Here is a 19194-nt window from a genome sequence, read left to right as displayed (position 1 = left end):
AATCGTGCCAAAGCCTACTCGATATCAGGATTTTACAGATGTATTTAGAATAGAAAGGCATGTCCTCCTACTTCTCAAGAAACATGAAAGCACAAAATTAACAGCCCCCAAATTGCTGGTTCCTCTGAAGTCTTTAATTTAACTCCAGAGACAAATAGTGTAAGATGTCCTAGTCCAGTATTAAGTGTGCATATATTAGACAAAAAAAAGTCAGAAAATACACATGAGGATGTTCTCATGAGAATATGAACTTATTCACATTGGAAGTGAAATAAAAATATGTTAAAATCAGGTAATCACTCTTAACTGGCAAAAACTGTCCTCATCTTCTACATAAAAACAGCCAAAGGGGCGCCTGGGTGGCTCAGTCAGTTAAGCCCATCTTCGGCTCAGGTCATGATCTCCAGTTTGTGAATTCAAGCCCTGCATCAGGCTCTGTGCTAAGAGCTCAGAGCCTGGAGCCTGCTTCCGATTCTGTTGTCTCCTCCTCTCTCTGCCCCTCCCCTGCTCATGCTCTGTCTATTTCTCAATAATAAATACACATTAAAAAAATAAAAAATAAAAAAATAGCCAAAGAACAATAAAAACTCCACTGGAGGATATACTCAACACCCATGGCCAATTAACAACTTTTACTGGCAAAAACACGCTATAATCTGTTTTCCTCAATATCCTTTGTTTGTCTCTTTGACCTGCATGGAATCTGTTATGTGAATGGTGGGTGGTAAGCTCTAAATGGATTCTTCTCCAAACTGCTATCTGGCAGGCAGGAGAAAAGCAGGTGATGTTGCAAAAAGACCAGCACTTCCTGGTGATTAACTCGTAGTAAACTAAGGCAATCACTATCTTTCAAACATAATGAGTTCTTCTAAAGTTTGTATAAAAATTAGATTGTAATAAAAATGTACCATTCCAAGTATAATAACTTGGGATGCCTGGGTGTTTCAGTCAACCATCTGACTTCGGCTCAGGTCATGACCTCGCAGTTTGTGATTTTGAGCCCCGCATTGGGCTCTGTGCTGACAGCTCAGAGCCTGGATCCTGCTTCAGATTCCGTGTCTCCATCTCTCTCTCTCTCTCTCAAAATTAAACATTAAAAAAAAGAGAGAATTTATCTTAAAAAAAATAACTTAAGTGTAGATTCTATATCCACAGAACTAAAAGATATGATAAAATCTCTAATTATGATATAATTATTTATAGTTTGGGTTTTTTTAATCTCAAAATTAGTCTTACTGCATGCACATGTGCTTTTAAAGAGTAAACATTAAATATTGGCAATTCAATTATTTTTTTAGAGTAGGTGTTTTTTTAACTTTGTTGTGGACTGAAGGTTTATGTCTCCCAGCCCCACCCCCAAATTCATATGTTGAAGCCTTAACAATCCCCATTGTGATAGCATTTAGAGGTAGGGTCTTAGTAATTAGGTTCAGATGACATCATGAGGGTAGAATTCCCATGATGGGATTAGTGTCAAGAAAAAAGGAGGCACCTGGTGACACAGTTGGTTAAGCGTCTGACTTCAGCTCAGGCCTTGTGAGATCAAGCCCTATATGGGGCTCTCTGGGCTCTCTGCTATCAGCATAGGGCCCGTTTCTGGTTTCCAATCCTATCTCCCTCTCTCTGCCCCTCCCCTGCTCTCTCTCTCAAAAGTAAATAAACATTTAAAAAAGGAAAGAAGGAGAGACCAGGGCTTTCTCTTTCCACCAACAAGGGCCCAGTGAGAAGGCAGTTGTCTGCAAGCCAAGAAGGGGGCCCTCACCAGAACTCGACAAGGCTGGCCGCCTGATCTCGGACTTCCAAGCTTCAGAACTATGAGAAAATAAAATTTCTGATGTTTAAGGCATTCAGTCTGTGGTAATTTGTTATGGCAGCCCGAGCTGACTAATACAAACCACAAATTCTAGTTTTCTCAATTTGAAGTGACAATTTGCAGACAGAAGAAATTAGAGTAATGATGAGAAAACGAAATTTTACAAGTGATTGAAAAGGAAATTGGAAAGCTGATGATGAACTTGTATGACTTTTGAATAGCATCAGAAACAAGGGCGTCTGGGTATCTCAGTTAGTCACATGTCTGACTTCAGCTCAGGTTTGTGTGTTTAAGCCCCATATCAGGCTCCCTGCTGTCAGCACAGAGCCCGCTTCAGATCCTCTGTCCCCCTCTCTCTCTGCCCCTTCCCTGCTCTCTCTGTCTCTGTCTCTCTCTCAAAAATAAACATTTAAAACATTTGTTAAAAAAAAAAATATCACACAGACAATCAGATCAATGGAACAATATAGAGAACCCAGAAACGTATCCACAAACGTATGGCCAACTAGTCTTTGACAAAGCAGGAAAGAATATCCAATGTAATAAAGACAGTTTCTTCAGCAAATGGTGCTAGGAAAACTGGACAGCGACATGCAGAAGAATGAACCTGGACCACTTTCTTACACCATACACAAAAATAAACTCAAAATGGATGAAAGATCTAAATGTAAGACAGGAAGCCATCAAAATCCTAGAGGAGAAAGCAGGCAAAAACCTCTTTGACCTTGGCCACAGCAACTTCTTACTCAAAACGTCTCCAGAGGCAAGGGAAACAAAAGCAAAAATGAACTACTGGGACCTCATCAAAATAAAAAGCTTCTGCACAGAGAGGGAAACAATCAGCAAAACTAAAAGGCAACTGACAGAAAGGGAGAAGATATTTGCAAATGATATATCAGATAAAGGGTTAGTATCCAAAATCTATAGAGAACTTATAAAACTCAACACCCAAAAAACAAATAATCCAGTGAAGAAATGGAAAAAGACATGAAGACACTTCTCCAAAGACATCCAGATGGCCAACCGACACATGAAAAAATGCTCCACGTCACTGATCATTAGGGAAACAGAAATCAAAACCACAATAAGATACCACCTCACACCTGTCAGGAAGGCTAACATTAACAACTCAGGCAACCACAGATGTTGGGGAGGATGCAGAGAAAGAGGATCTCTTTTGCATTGCTGCTGTAAATGCAAGCTGGTGCAGCCACTCTGGAAAACAGTCTGGAGGTTCCTCAAAAAATTAAAAATAGAACTACCCTATGACCCAACAAATGCACTACTAGGTATTTACCCAAGGGATACAGCTGTGCTGTTTCAAAGGGGCACATGCACCCCAATGTTTACAGCAGCACTACCAACAGTAGTCAAAGTATGGAAAGAGCCCAAATGTCCATTGGTTTATGAATGGATAAAGAAGATGTGATATATATATATATATATATACATATATATATATATATATATTTGTGTATATATATATAATGGAGTATTACTCGGCAATCAAAAAGAATGAAATCTTGCCATTTGCAACTATGTGGATGGAACTGGAGGGTATTATATGCTAAGCAAAACTAGTCAGAGAAAGACAAATATCACATGACCTCACTCATATGAGGACTTTAAGATACAGAACAGATGAACACAAGGGAAGGGAAGCAAAAATAATATAAAAACAGGGAGGGGGACAAAATATAAGAGATTCTTAAATATGGAGAACAAACAGAGGGTTACTGGAGGGGTTGTGGGAGGGGGAGATGGGCTAAATGGGTAAAGGGCATTAAGGAATCTACTCCTGAAATCATTGTTGCAGTATATGCTAACAAACTTGGATGTAGATTTAAAAAATAAATTAATTTTTTAAAAAAGAAATTTAAAAAAAGAAACAAGGTATAAATGTTCAAATAAACAAAAATTCTTAACATTTTCATAATGTGTAAACACCTAAACATCAAAAGGAAAGCAACAAACTAGAAAAACAAATAGGAAATCCTTGCTACATGAAACATAAATTATACAAATACCCAGTTTCTACTTGATAAATGGCTAACACTAGATGAGGCAATAATTAATTTTAATAATAAATATAAAAATCAGGCAATAAGTTATTTTATACAGAAAAAGAGCACAGACTCCAAACTCATGAAAGATATTCAAAAGTCAAATAGCTGTAAGCTTTTTTTTTTAAATTTTTTTTAAAGTTTATTTATTTTTGAGACAGAGAGAGACAGAGCATGAACAGGGGAGGGGCAGAGAGAGAGGGAGACACAGAATCCGAAACAGGCTCCAGGCTCTGAGCTGTCAGCACTGAGCCCGACGCGGGGCTCGAACTCACGGACCGGGAGATCATCACCTGAGCGGAAGTCGGACGCTTAACCGACCAAGCCACCCAGGCGCCCCAGCTGTAAGCTTTTTATACAACTGCAAGCTATCAAAAAAATCAAACTAATAGAGCTAGGTACGCTTGCTGCTGCTGGTGATACAAAATGGTTTAACCTTTTTGGAGAACATCTGGCAATATGTAACAAGAACTAGGAAACTGTCCATGCCTTCCAGGTAAATACATTCTGGGCAAAAAGCCATAAATAAATAGCCCAAATGGACAAAGTAGTTTATGTAAAGTTATCCAATGCAGAAATATCACAAAGCAGAAAAACTGAAACCACATAACAAGCATGCACAGAAGGAATGGTGAAACAAACTGGTGTATTACACGGTAGAGTAACTATAGTGGCTATTCAAAGTGGTAGGTGAAATTATGTAAGCAGAATAAGAGAATAAGGGACACAGAAAATATAGAACATGAACAAAGCATATAGAAATATCTGTATCTTGACAATGTGGGGAATGCAGAGAGAAACCATGAATTGTGTTCTTTGCCTATGAAGTTAAAAATAAGAGTTCAGGCCATGGCCGTGGTATGGCCCTCTCGAGCCTGTTGTGAAACTGCTCAGAGGAGGAGATTTGGAGGGAGGGGGTCGGTTTTTAAGGATCAGAGTTTTCCCTCCAATGCCTCCCAACTCTCCTGTGATAAGACGCTTTTAAATTTTAATTACAGAGGGGTGCTTGGGTGTCTCAGTCAGTTAAGCTTCTGACTCTTGAATCTGCTCAGGTCATTATCACATGGTTCATGAGATGGAGCCCCAAGCCAGGCTCCGCACTGACAGTGTGGAGCCTGCTTGGAATTCTCTCTCTGCCCCTCCCCTGCCTGTGCATGTGCACATGCGCACACACACACTCTCAATATAAACTTTAAAAGATAAATTTTAATTACAGTAATATATAAACTGTCCTTCTAAGGCAAAGATCAACTCCCCACAAACAGCATCATCTTATAACCCCCACCTTACTAGCTTGCACCCACTACTATTGCTACAAAATGAGCAGCGGAAGGGGACACACCCAGGGCTCCCTGTGACACTGGCTCATCACCATGGGGACCCTGGCCGGCCACAGGAAGCCTTTCAGGTTGAGAGCAAGATTCTACTGAGCCAGTATATGCTGAGAGAAGTCTTTTAAACCTAAGCAGTGTCGATTCTGAGGTTCTTCACATACTCACTTGGCTTTCTCAAACGAGACATCACGTGTGTTTGGGGCAGAGTCTCACCTGAGCCCAATTATTCTGTACAACAGGGAAGGAAACTTTTGCAAGGGCTCCAGAAGTCAAATGTAAGGGTCTTAAGGATATGGATATGCACACACGTGGAGATCTCATGAAATCGTAAGTGTGCACTTACTTCCCGCAGCACATGTGATGCTTATCAGGCATTGCCAAGCCCAGGACAAGGACGCAATACTTCTGTGCCAGGTAATTCTGCGCTGCTTCTAACTTCCTTATAACCAATTCCATCTCCTTCTTCTCCACAAGGCCCCTAAAAAGAAAACAATCATTTGGATTAATGTTGGCAAATGCCAACAGTAATCAGCGAACAGTCAGAAGTGTGAACTGTTTTGAAAGAAATAACAAGTGAGTCAACACATGTCACTTACCTTTTCATTTAGCTGATTTGAGCTATGGCAGAGGGAGGGCTTTGATAGTTATCATTGTAATTAGCATCTCAGGTTCATGGTGAATTTTCACTTTTTTATAGATTCTTTATGCTATGTATTTCTAACGTTACATACAGGCAGTCCTAATTTATACCAAATAGCCCAGCAGCCCAACTAACAAATTACCTATACTGGTTTCTGAGGCAGCTGGCAGCACATTTTCCTGCTGTTTTGCTGAAAGAGCTACTGGAGACTCTCCCCGGGCAGCTTCCCCTGGGTTCCTGATGTTACAAGGAAGTGTGAAGGCTCAGTGTTTGAACCACTCAACGCTTCCCTACTCTGAGTTCTGCGTTTGCTGAGGAAGCATGTGTGGACCACTAATCTGGGAGCTTTGGCATCAATTATAACAGCCTCGCTTCCCTGTGAAAACACTGCCCCAGTTCCAATTGAATTGCAAATGAACATTCCAAAAGACAACCTGTTACAGCATGTCTGGAGCCTAATTTTAGAAGTTTGTGCAGTACAGTATAGTACGAAACAACATTACTCACAACACATTCCAATGATTGCTATTGAAAAGTGCAGTGTCACTGGCTTTTTATCTGCCTTTTCATTTTCGGAAAGATTTAAACCCAATGAAATGCACCCTAAACAACAGGGACTAATTATTGCCCCTTCTGATGTTAACTACGAGCCTGACTGACCACATGAGGATTTGCTGTGGAGGAAGGGGTTTAAGGATAATAGAGATATTTCAAAGCACAACACGTTATCACATGTGATGAGAAGGCTTGAGTCACTGGAATAAAATGAGTTTCTGGAATAAAGTGAGTTCCAACTTGAAATGCCCCAATTTCAAATAATCCAAACACCTACACCCACACCCGCTTGCACCTCAATGGCCATGACTATGCCCACCTCCCTGCTTCCTTCAGCAGCCTCCCAGCCCAACCCTTTGCCCCCCGACTTTTCCAGAGCTGCCAGTAGCTAACATGCCTCTTTTGCTGTTGAAAACAAAACAACAACAACAAAAAATGCCTTGAAAACTTTTAGGCCAATGGTTCCAAAGCTGAAATATATGTAAGAATTGCCTGGGACACTCGCTGAAAGTGCGGATTCCTAATGCCACGCCCTCTCCAAGATCCTGACTTAGCAGGTGTTCGTAGAGCCTGGCATTTAAAACACGCCCAGGTGCAATCCTTCGGGAAAAAATTGATAATAATTTCATACACCATACAATTGATCATAACCTTGGGTCCAATGATCTCTCTGGGAAATTTATCCTTCTCAGAAAAATTATCCAGGGGTGCCTGGGTGGCTCAGTCAGTTGAGTATCTGAATCTTGATCTTGGCTCAGGTCATGACCTCATGGTTTATGAGTTCGGACCCTGCATCAGGCTCTGTGCTGGCAGTGCAGAGGCTGCTTGGAATTCTCTCTCTCTCCCTCTCTCTGCCCTTCCCACACGCACGCTCTTTCTCTCTCAAAATAAATAAATAAGCTTTAAAAATTATCCAAAATTAAGGGGGAAATCTAATGCATGAAGATATTCAATAATCATTCAATTATTATCTATTTGTCTATTAGGAAAACTGGCAACTCCCAAAAATCTATAAAATGGAAGGGAAAAAGTAGTAATAATGCAGACTGTAGTAATACAGCCAGGTGCCACTTAAGGACTTGACATTTATTAACTTAACATATGAGTCCCCTAGGATTTATGCCAGCACCAAAGTCCATACCTTTAACCAGTATATGTGCTATACTGCCTCGTAAGTCAATCAGTCAATAACACACATTAGCTTGATGGAAAGTTATGCCACCATTAAAAATTATAACTATGAAGATTGTAGTAACTTGAAAAATACTTACAATGTTCTAAAAACTATGTAATTTGGGGGCGCCTGGGTGCTTCCGTCAGTTAATTGTCCGACTCTTGATTTCGGCTCAGGTCATGATCTCGCAGTTCGTGAGTTTGAGCCCTGCTAACAGCGCAGAGCCTACTTGGGATTCTCTCTCTCTCTCTCTCTCTCTCTCTCTGCCCCTTCCCCCCTGTTTGCTCTCTCTCAAATAAATAAACTTTAAAAAAATGAAAAACAAAAATAACATAATTTTGCCTTTGCTCAGAAGTCACAAATCCTAAGTGTAAACGGATAAACTCTGCATAAGAGAGCTTAGCTGACTGGTAGGGGGTGTGGACACACCGCACAGTGGCTTAGGCACAGGCCTGGGAGTTAGATCTGGGCTCCCATCTCAGCTCCACTACCAACGAGGCATGTCGTCTCCAGCCAGCCGCTTAACCTCTCTGAGCCTTGGCTTCTTCATCTGTAAAATGGGGAAAAGGCTCCTTCCTCTGGAATCGGGACTTTGAGTCGTCTAAACCCTCCAAAGGATGTCTTTGTAGCCCTTTCAGCTCTCCCCTCACAGGCTGAAGGCTTTCCTCCCACGTGGCAGCCTCTGGTTTAAAATAATATGCATTATCTCATGTAATCTGGATGATAACTCTGCAAAGTGGATACTACCATTATCCCTGTTATACCTCACTAGTTTGACCAAAATCAATTTTTTTCTTAAAGTTATTTAAGTCCAGATATTTCAATACAATCCATATTTCTACTATAGTAAGTAAACTAATTACTGGAGGCCTGAAAGTGAAAAGTTATTCTAATTATTTCAGAATCACACCATAGAAGCAATCTTTTTTTTTTTTTAATGTTTATTTATTTTTGAGGGAGAGAGAGCAGGGGAAAGGCAGAGAGGGAAGAAGACACAGAATCCAAAGCAGGTTCCAGACTGAGCTGTCAGCACAGAGCCTGATGCGAGGCTCAAACTCAAGATCTGTGAGATCATGACCTGAGGTGAAGTCAGACACTTAACTGACTGAGCCACCCAGGCACCCCATGGAACCAATCATTTTAAGACTTGGATTTTTCTGTCATTCTGTAACCGATTCCTTCTAAAAAAGTCTACCTTATACCACTGTACTCTAATATGTTTCAGTGTACTTTAAAAAAAACCCAAGAGACCTTATTTCTCTGTTAATCTATTTCTATCTTTTTTTTTTTAATATTTATTCATTTTTGAGATAGAGACAGAGCATGAACGGGGGAGGGTCAGAGAGAGGGAGACACAGAATCTGAAACAGGCTCCAGGCTCTGAGCTGTCAGCACAGAGCCCGACGCGGGGCTTGAACTCACGGACTGCGAGATCATGACCTGAGCCGAAGTCGGTCGCTTAACCGACTGAGCCACCCAGGCGCCCCTCTGTTAATCTATTTCTAAAATGAAGAAATGAAACAAAGGTCTCTGCCAAAGCAGCAATAACTCTCAGAATTAGAAAACGCCATATAAAATAGAAGTGAATGTGCTGCCACAGTCTAATAAGTTCTTTTGGGGGGACGATAAGACCCCTCAAACCTTCCGAGCCTACAGCTAGCTGAGCCCTTTTGCTTGCCACCACAGAAACCCTTCGTGAGCTCTGGCCACTCTGCAGTGAAAGCAGCCTTGAAATAACACGGATGTGGTATATTTTGATGGCTTTACTGGACCAGCAATGTCTGAATTATTTATTTGGTTTTTTACAAAACTGCTGTCCAGATATATTTATCTATCCATAAAATGGTTTTCAAACTGCTTGGTTGTACACAAGGATTTTGCATTTTAAAAACATTCCACAGCAACAAATTGATGACTCTAACAGCATTTCTAACAGCTAAATCATTGGGTTGATTCCACACATACTGGGGAGGGCAGCCTGGGCACTTGGAAAGTTCCACGGTTTGCAAAAGGTCACCAAGCCTGAGAGGCATTGTTCTGCTCTGGACTCTGAGTTCCCAGATTCTTGCCCCATACAGCTCTGAGCCACCTCTGCCTAAAGCAGTGAAATTCTTCCTACGTAGCCTAAGAAATCTTGTTTTCTTCTGTAATATGGAATATAATTTTGGTCATATCTATTAATTTTCTTAATTCTTAGTTTTTTTCATTGGATGCTTACAAAAGCCCTAGCAGGGCTTTTAAGCATAAAGCAGGTTTTAAGCATAAAAAGCATAAAACCAAATATCTGTATCTGCACTGTCCAACATGGTAGCCATGAGCCATGTGTGGCTACTAAGCACTAACTGTGGTTAATCTGAACTGAGGAAGTAAGTGTCAGATTTCAAAGATTTACTACAAAAAAAAAAAAAGCAAAGTATGTCATCAATAACTTCCTAACATTGACTACGTGTCTCAATGATATTTTTGAGTCACTGCATTAAATAAAATACATTATTAAACTTAATTTCACCTTTATCTTTTTTAAGATTTTTTTATCTGTAAGTACTCTCTAAGTCCAACATGGGATTCAAACTCATGACACTGAGATCAAGAGTTGTATGCTCTACTGACTGAACCAGCCAGGCACCCCCGCCTTTATCTTTTATGTTTCTTAAATCTAGCTACTGAAAAAATTTTAAATTACATATGTGGCTCTCTTTATATTTCTACTGGGCAGTGCTGGTCTATACTATCTGGAATATTTTGTTGTTAGAATAACTATTTGAATTATTCAGTGAGCTTTAAAAACTAATGAACTCCTCCCATGTAAATATTTTAGCATACTCCAAAAATTAAAAAATTTCCATCATCTCTATTACTCAGCCATCAAAAAGAATGAAATCTTGCCTTTTGCAATGATGTGGATGGAGCCAGAGTGTATTATGCTAAGCGAAAGAAGACAGAGAAAGACAAATACTGTAAGATTTCACTCATATGTGGAATTTAAGAAACAAAACAGATGAACATACGGGGGAGGAAAGGAAAAATAAAATAAGAGAAAAACAGAGAGGGAGGCAAACCATAAGAGACTCTTAACTAAAGAGAACAAACCGAGGGTTGCTGGAAGGGAGGTGGGTGAGGGGATGGGCCAAACGGATAATAGGCATTAAGGAGGGCACCTGTGATGAGCACTGGGTGTTATACGTAAGTAATGAATCACTAAATTCTGCTCCTGAAACCAATACTACACTGTATGTTAACTAACTTGAATTTAAATAAAAGCTTGAAAGAAAAAAGTCAGTTTTATTACTGGCAATGATAAAACTTTACAGCGCACTGCAAAGTCCTACTTACACCATGCAGCTTTTGGGTTTCTTTTCCAGGGCTATTTTTTCCAAGTAATGAGATAAATAGTACAATAATGCCATGAGGAAATTGTCAAGATTCTTATTCCTATGGGGAGAGTTAAAAAAGAAAGAAAGAAAGAAAGAAAGAAAGAAAGAAAGAAAGAAAGAAAGAAAGAAAGAAAGAAAGAAAGAAAGAAAGAAAAAGAAAGAAAGGAAGGAAGAAAGAGGGAGAGAAAGAAAGAGAAAGAAAGAAATGAATGCTGACATATTTCAAATATAAAACTTCTCATAAAAATACATGGGCACATGACATAAGAATAAATAGAAGTACATGTTATCATGCCTATTACACAACTAATTTACCATTTAAAATTCTATCTACTGGGGTGCCTGGGTGGCTCAGTTGGTTGAGCATCTGACTTCGGCTCAGGTCACGATCTCATGGTCCATGAGTTTGAGCCCCGCGTCGGGCTCTGTGCTGACAGCTCGGAGCCTGGAGGCTGCTTTGGATTCTGTGTCTCCCTCTCTCTCTGACCCTCCCCCATTCATGCTCTGTCTCTCTCTGTCTCAAAAATAAATAAATATTTAAAAAAAAATTTTTTTAATAAATAAATAAATAAATAAATAAATAAATAAATAAATAAATAAAATAAAATTCTATCTACTGAGGCACCTGGGTCCAACTCTTGATTTCAGCTCAGGTCATGGTCTCATGGTTCCTGAGATCGGATCCCAATCTGATCAGCAAGGAGCCTGCTTAGGATTCTCTCTCTCCCTCTTTCTCTCTGTCCCTCCCCTAGTTGCACAGTACACTCTTTCTCTCTCAAAAAAAACAAACAGAAAAAAAAACTTAAAAATTCTGTCTACTATACTATTGAAGATGTAAGAAATCGGATTTTTGTAACCAAAACTTTTTGGGAGGTCACACACTAAACTATAGTTTTGTTTATTAATTACTTTTCATTTTTAATAAGTTTTTATTATACAAATAATATTTTCCCATTCTTTAAAAAATTTACACAAATGTGTAAAGTAAAAAGTCCTCTCCTCCCTTGCTACTATCCTACTTCCAAGTGGCAGCTGCTGCTAAGAGTGGCCTGAATCCTTTCTAAACTTTCCAAAGCATAGACAATTACATAGAAGGTCTTCCCCCACCAACACACCTACATACATACATATATACATACATACATACGCATGAATATATGCCTTAAATTTTTCTTTGGTAACAAAGAAGATAATGCTGTACACACAAGTCTTTGCAACTTGCTTTTGTCACTTACCTGCTTAGCATGGACCTCTTTCCTTGATACTATGGATCGATTTTCCTCATTCTCTTGAACAGCTGGGTAAAATATTCTATAACTCACAATTTATTTAAATAGTCCTCTATTGATTGATATGTAGGTCTTTTAGAAATGTTATCAATACTGCTGCAGTAATTATCCTGATGGCCACATTTCTGAGTAACTTCCTTGGAGTGAAACTGCTAGGGCATAGTGTAGAGCATATTAAAGTTTCATGGTTTTGCTCGAGGAAAAGGTTGCATTGATTCACAATTTAATTTGTTTAAAAACTACTGTGGGATGCATGCAGCAAAGGCAGTCCTACAAGGAAAAATTAGAAGCCTTTGTCTTCTTTCTAAATACTCTTACAAGATTTTTGCTACTTTCTTTCTAGCAAGTGGAAATTCTTACTGACATTCTTTCTTCAACTATACCTTGACAACAGGATGAACGTGAGCACTGCAGATTTTTTTTTCCACGACATTAATATGTCCCTGTCCTAGGGTGGGTTCTCCCAGAAACAGACTCTGAGACAAAGACGTGGGATGTGCGCACAGGAAACATCAGTTGTGGGGTAGGGAAGTGAGACAGGAAAGGGAAGGAAGCCCACAAAGGGGTGGTTAACAAGTTGGTTATCCCCATGGACAAATGTAGTTCAGTCCCGGCGGGGAAAACTTCTCAGAGTTATCTTGACGGATAAAAGTTAGGATCTTTTTCTACCAACACTCCCTCCTCGCACAGCACTGACCAAAGGAACACTGACTCCCTAGTGCTCCCAGCTTGCCCTGTCGTCAGGAGGAGTGTGCCCCTGCTGTGGAATAAAGCCTAAGGTGTTTGCCACAAACAGCCTTCACTAAACGTAAGGGAACCTGGGAGGGCTGCCAATCGTTGGGAACTTCTCACTGAGCACGCTCAAGTGCGGCACCCTGAGAAGCATCCTCCACCCACAGGCATAGGGAGACACAACGACTTCCGATTTCATATCTGAGGAAACAGGCTTAGAAAGGTCAAGAAGCTTCACCCAGAGTCACATACCTAGTACTTGCTGGGGCTCCAAAAACGGAGAAAATGGGTCTTTAGTAAACGAGTATACCCTCTTACTATCATATAAACATAATGTAGTCTCTATGGGACTCTTGACAACATGCTATCCATTCTCCTTGCCCTAGGGCTTTATTTTGGGCTGCTGTGACTTCTGGCCTCATCGCTTTGGTCTCAGTCTGAGGGGATGGCTTGCACAGAGCCAGTCCCACGCCCTTTCTCCAAAAACCAGATTTGTTCATCATTTATTAGGAGGAATTACTTTGAACTAAGGATAAAAGATATAAAACGTCTCATGAGCACTACATACCTCATAAATGTTGTAAAGGAACAGATCCGCTGCATCTCATTATCTTGTAGTAAAAACAAAGCAACAACTGAAAGGAGCAAAGATGGACAAGTGAAAGAGGGACAGAGGGACAGAGGGACAGAGGGCTGCCTCAGAGGTTCACCCCCCATACGATATGTGTGGATGATGAACCAGCTACTCACATTTAGCATCATGGAGCGTCACGTTGCCCTGCTGACCTCGCTTCTCTAAGGCTTTAAGTGACTTATCGTCTCTTGAAGCAAGCTTTTTATCCGTCAACCTGTTTTGGAATGGAACAGCCTCTAGCAGTGACTTGAAAGATTTCAACTGTATGTAATTGATCCTGAGATGCATGAGGCTTTTACTATCAAGTAAGGAGAGCCTGAACGTCAAAACCCAAAAATGGGTTTGGTTTCATGTAGGAGAATTTTGGAATGCATTTTACTAAACATTATATTTACCATGCTAGGGTTAGGAGAAATGCACACTACCTGATAGAAAATGTAAATGCCAATTCCATCCAAAACAGATCATTTAGATCATCTATTAAGATCATGTATTTATGGTGCAGCTACCATATTCAGATTAAAAAAAAAAAAAAGTATAGGGGTGCCTGTGTGGCTCAGTCAGTTGAGTGTCTGACTATTGGTGGGGGCCCAAGTCATGATCTCAGGGTCATGGGATTTGAGCCCTGTGTTGGGCTCCACACTGGGCATGACGCCTGTTTGAGATTCTCTCCTTCTCTCCCTCTGCCTCTCCCCTGCTCACTCCTATGCACACTCTTTCTCTAAAATAAAGTAAAAAAAAATTTGTTTAAGTATAAAATGTTGAAAATTTGCTAAGAGCCAAATTATCACCGGGATACATTTACAGGGGCTGGTATAACTCCTCCCACAATTGTCAAAGAGCGCATGTTCTTTCCTTAACGGGTATCTGCATTTCAACCTCAGATAATGGGAATGACATTTTCTTAGAGTTTGTAAACACTTGAGTCATTCTGCTAAGAGGTGCTATCAGCAGCACTGCCACAGTTGGGAAGTGAAGGTACCTGTCTGAAGCCGGACCATCAATTTCAGCAAAGTGTATTGCTTTGCCTTTCTTTCCTTTTTCCTTGAGTTCTACTGCAGGTGTAAAACTGTAATAGAAATGAGAAAATTAGGAACCGAACCTTCCCATGAAGACTGATGCTATCACAACAGTAACTCATGGCATCTCAGGACTAGCATATGTCATGAGTGGAGTGTGAGGAGAATCTCGGGCACAGAGGTCCTCAATTCGTGTATTTACATATGGAACAACCATCTAGAAAAAAAGATGAACATTTCAGACTTTATATTCAGCCTCTACGTATCAGCAGCCTCCAGAATACCACCATACACGAAACATTTCACTCTGAAGATGTTGTAGTAACTTCACAAGAAACAGAAAGCTCACAGTAAGTTTGGAGAGATGTTTTTATTTATTGAGCACTTGTGCACCAAGTGCTTTTAGGCACAATCTTACTCAGTCCTCACAGCAACTCTATGATTATTAGTATGATTACTCTAATATTACTCGTACAGCCATTTTTACACATGAGAAAAACTGAAGCTCAGAAAGAGATAAGTAGCTTGACCAAGATCACTTAGCATGTGTCAGAGCCTGGATTGGGGCCCAGGATCTCTAGCCTCAGAGCCATGTGCTTACCTACAAGGCAATCCGGCCTCCCGAGCAGCATCTCAGTTGTCACTGCTGTGGACTCTTGTAAGGGCCTTGACTATCTCTTGGGAGGTATCGGGACCCTTTACTTAACTCAGGGTGTCTTAAACTCTATAGTTGTACAAACATTTACTAAGCAGTAATGGGGCTAACAAGGGACCACGACGGAGCAACAAACATATACTATGAGGCCACACTCCGTCACACATTGCTCTGACATTGAAAAGAAAATGGTGGGGCGCCTGGGTGGCTCAGTCAGTTGATCGTCTGACTTCGGCTCAGGTCATGATCTCGTGGTCTGTGAGTTCGAGCCTCGCGTCGGGCTCTGAGCTGACAGCTCGGAGCCTGGAGCCTGCTTTGGATTGTGTCTCCCTCTCTCTCTGCCCCTCGCCTGCTCATGCTCTCTGTGTCAAAAATAAATAAACATTTTTTAAAAATTTATTTAAAAAAAATTTTTTTTAACGTTTATTTATTTTTGAGACAGAGAGAGACACAGCATGAACAGAGGAGGGGCAGAGAGAGAGGGAGACACAGAATCTGAAACAGGCTCCAGGCTCTGAGCTGTCAGCACAGAGCCCGACGCGGGGCTCGAACCCACGGACCGTGAGATCATGACCTGAGCCGAAGTCAGACACTTAACCGACCAAGCCACCCAGGCGCCCCAAAAAATTTATTTTTAAAAAGAAAAGAAAATGGTGCCTGTTAGAGTCAATGCACAGACCCTTAGGCATATCAGCAAATGCTGAATAGAAAAACCCAGAAAAACATTTAAAAAATTTTTTTAATGTTTATTTATTTTTGACAGAGAGAGAGAGAGAGAGAGAGAGACAGAGCATGAGTAGGGGAGGGGGACAGAGAGAGGCAGACACAGAATCCGAAGCAGGCTCCAGGCTCCCAACTATCAGCACAGAGCCCAATGCGGGCTCGAACTCACAAACTCCGAGATCATGACCTGAGCCAAAGTCGGATGCTTAACTGGCTGAGCTACCCAGGTGCCACCCCCCTCCCCACCCAGAAAAACATTTTGTAGACCAGCAGGATGTGGTTCCTGCCTTATAGAGCGTGCATTTTCTCAGAGAATTGTGGGGTCTACCAAATACACTGGTTTGGAAACCCACCGTGGATTACGATTTTTATTTTTCCGCCTGAAACAATGCCACAATAACACAACCCAGAAGCCTAATCTCTGCCCACAGTTTCTTGTCTTTCTGCTTACGTGTAGGTGTAGTAAAAGAAGCACATTCATTCCCCCAGACTTTACTCATTCTCTAAAGATGGATATCAATCATATATATTTTCCTTATCTCCCTATCGACACAACAGTTTTGTGTGTGTTTTTTAACAGTTGGGTGTTTTTGTTTTGTTTTTTGACGCAACAGTTATAAAACAACTTCATCTGAAAATTTTCTGGGATTGATGTTACTCACAAAGTAATTATTTTACAGAAATACCTCTCCATGGGAATAATAAAGTTAATCTGTTTGACTCTGTCTTCTTCCCGGAGTTTCTGCCAACCTCCTAGCAGTGTTCAGGTTGTAGAAGAGGTTAGTTCCTAAAAGCATATACATCGTGTCCCCGCAAGGGAATGATTCTTTGCATTTTTCAACTTTTTTTTTTTTTAAAGATAATTGGCACCAGGGGCACCTGGGTGGCACAGTTGGTTAAGCGTCAGACTCTAGGTTTTGGCTCAGGTCATGATTTCACAGGTTCGTGAGTTCAAGCCCCATGTCAGGCTCTGTGCTGGCAGCATGGAGTCTGCTTGTGATTCTCTCTCTCCCTCTGTCTCTGCTCCTCCCCCACTTACACTGTGACTCTCTCAAAATAAATAAGTAAATAAATAAACTTAAAAAAAAAAAGACAATTGGTACTGAGTTGGTCAGTGGACGATTTCTAAGGTTTTCATTATTTCTGGTGCTCCTCGTCTCCAAGGATTGGGTATGCTGGGAAGGTATGCTGAACCACTGAGGGCGTGGGTGGGTAAAAAGAAATGGAAGAATAGCAAATGTTGATGGTGGCTACTGCCAAAAAGAGACAGGGGATCAGAATGGGGCAGAGAGGTGAAATGGTGATGAAGAGATCTACCTTCCAATCTGTATACTTCCACATTGAGTTTTTAAACAAGAACATATTGACTTATTACCTGCATAACTAAGAAAAAGTTGATAGAGGCACATATAAAGAAACACTATATGGTTGATATGTTATATTGACAGACCATTTAGTCTTTAACAAAATAATCAAATCCCCCAAATATCCTGACATTTTCTAATGGCTCCTTGAAGCCGTTTCTCCTTGCTAGATGCCTTGTGCAGATTAGTACCTCCTTCTTTCATATAACCATCCTAAACAAGGACACAAAGTTTTTTCACATTTTTCCTTGGATCATCACATGGTTTTAGCCACTTACAAGCCATTGGCTGTTAACTTTCCTACCCCACGCTAAGGAAGTCACAGGTCACCAGCCCTCCCAGGGTTTCTCTTCTCTAGAAGAGAAGATAGATATACCCAATAAAACTGCTGTCTCCTGCCCTTTTCTCAGTCTTATCCCTATAATTCAAAGTGTCCTGCCCTATTTGCCTGAGATGATTTGAGATGAGAGCACCTTAAAATAAGACACTGAGTGCCTATCCTTAGCCAATAGTCTGACATGTACTGCTAAACCTCTAGTCCTTATTCTCTGACCTTCGGACATGCCTTCCCTACTTCACACTTGTCTGAGTGGTATTTCACTTGACTGAAGTCATTCTCTACCTCAGCTAGTGAGAAGGATTTCTCTCTGTTGAGGGCCCTGCTGTAGCTCTACAGGCAGCCTACGCTCACAGTGCATTTGAAATCACTAGGAAGTGTCACTAATAGTAACTAAAAGCTGTCCTTTGAATTGTACCTCTGATTGGCTGCCAAACAGCAGTCTGAGCTCGTTCTGTGCCCTCCCGCGGTCTCCACCTGGCAACCCAGTTAGAATCTGCGCCTTTCTCAGACCACATTTTGTTACATTTCTAATATTACAACATAATCATGTCATTTCCCTTTGCCCTGAAATAAGTGAGGAAAAAAAAATCTTATTTTCCCCTAGAACCCACCACTAAAATGCAGAGAGTTGGACCACTCTTGGCTTCCACACAAATTAGAGCTCCTCAGTTGGTTATTAGACTCTTCTCTCAGGCCATTATTAAAGATGAGAGAAGTTCAGGGCTTCTGGAGGTATAGTTTCCTCAGCTGTATGTCCTCAGGGGAGTCAATGACCTTGGCAAAGACTCATGCAAGCAAGCTGCTGGTTCTCTCCCAGCTATGAGTAGAAGGGGTAGGACTGCTGACACTATGTCAGGGAGAAGCTTGCCTCATGGGACAACCCAGAGATGGCCTGTGAAGAAAGTTATTCCCTCTTTAAGAAATAAGCAATGAGGGGCACCTGGGTGGCTCAGTCGGTTGAGCGGCCGACTTCGGCTCAGGTCACGATCTCACAGTCCGTGAGTTCGAGCCCCGAGTCGGGCTCTGTGCTGACAGCTCAGAGCCTGGAGCCTGTTTCAGATTCTGTGTCTCCCTCTCTCTGACCCTCCCCTGTTCATGCTCTGTCTCTCTCTGTCTCAAAAATAAATAAACGTTAAAAAAAAAATTAAAAAAAGAAATAAGCAATGGGCATGCATGCTGATGAGTTATGCAATACCCTCATTTACTCCTCACAAGGCATTATGATTTCATTTTATAGACAAGGGAACCGATAATTAGCGAGGCTAAGTAACCTGACAAATGATAATCACCTAGCAACTGGGAGAGCTAGGATTTGAACCCAAGTCTTCCTGCAAACCACTCTTTGAGGTCTCTTCCTTAACTGCCTATTAAGAAATAATGCCAGAGCACCTGGGTGGCTCAGTCAGTTGAGCATCCCTCTCTTGATTTCAGCTCAAGTCATGATTCCAGAGCTGTGGGATCAAGTCCTGCTTAAGATTTCCTTCT

At 41.1% G+C, this 19194-nt stretch overlaps 1 protein-coding gene across 5 annotated transcripts in view; it reads right to left on the bottom strand.

Annotated features, from left to right (window-relative positions):
• PPP1R36 (protein phosphatase 1 regulatory subunit 36) overlaps positions 1-19194 on the bottom strand; it is a 60547-nt gene that overhangs the window by 35024 nt on the left and 6329 nt on the right. For 4 of the 5 annotated variants that reach the window (XM_030319305.1, XM_030319300.2, XM_030319304.1 and 1 more), the window contains exons 3-7: positions 14591-14677; positions 13725-13822; positions 13543-13609; positions 10913-11011; positions 5554-5688 (exon numbers count right to left, since the gene is read on the bottom strand). In XM_030319305.1, the coding sequence (XP_030175165.1) occupies positions 5554-5688; positions 10913-11011; positions 13543-13609; positions 13725-13822; positions 14591-14677 (486 nt within the window). The remainder of the gene's footprint in view (positions 1-5553; positions 5689-10912; positions 11012-13542; positions 13610-13724; positions 13823-14590; positions 14678-19194) is intronic. The other variant, XM_032593376.1, reaches the window with a different exon arrangement.

The sequence above is a fragment of the Lynx canadensis genome, chromosome B3 (assembly GCF_007474595.2).
Source record: "Lynx canadensis isolate LIC74 chromosome B3, mLynCan4.pri.v2, whole genome shotgun sequence".
In the NCBI taxonomy this organism is placed as follows: Eukaryota; Metazoa; Chordata; class Mammalia; order Carnivora; family Felidae; genus Lynx; species Lynx canadensis.
This window is presented reverse-complemented; position numbering and strand designations above follow the sequence as displayed.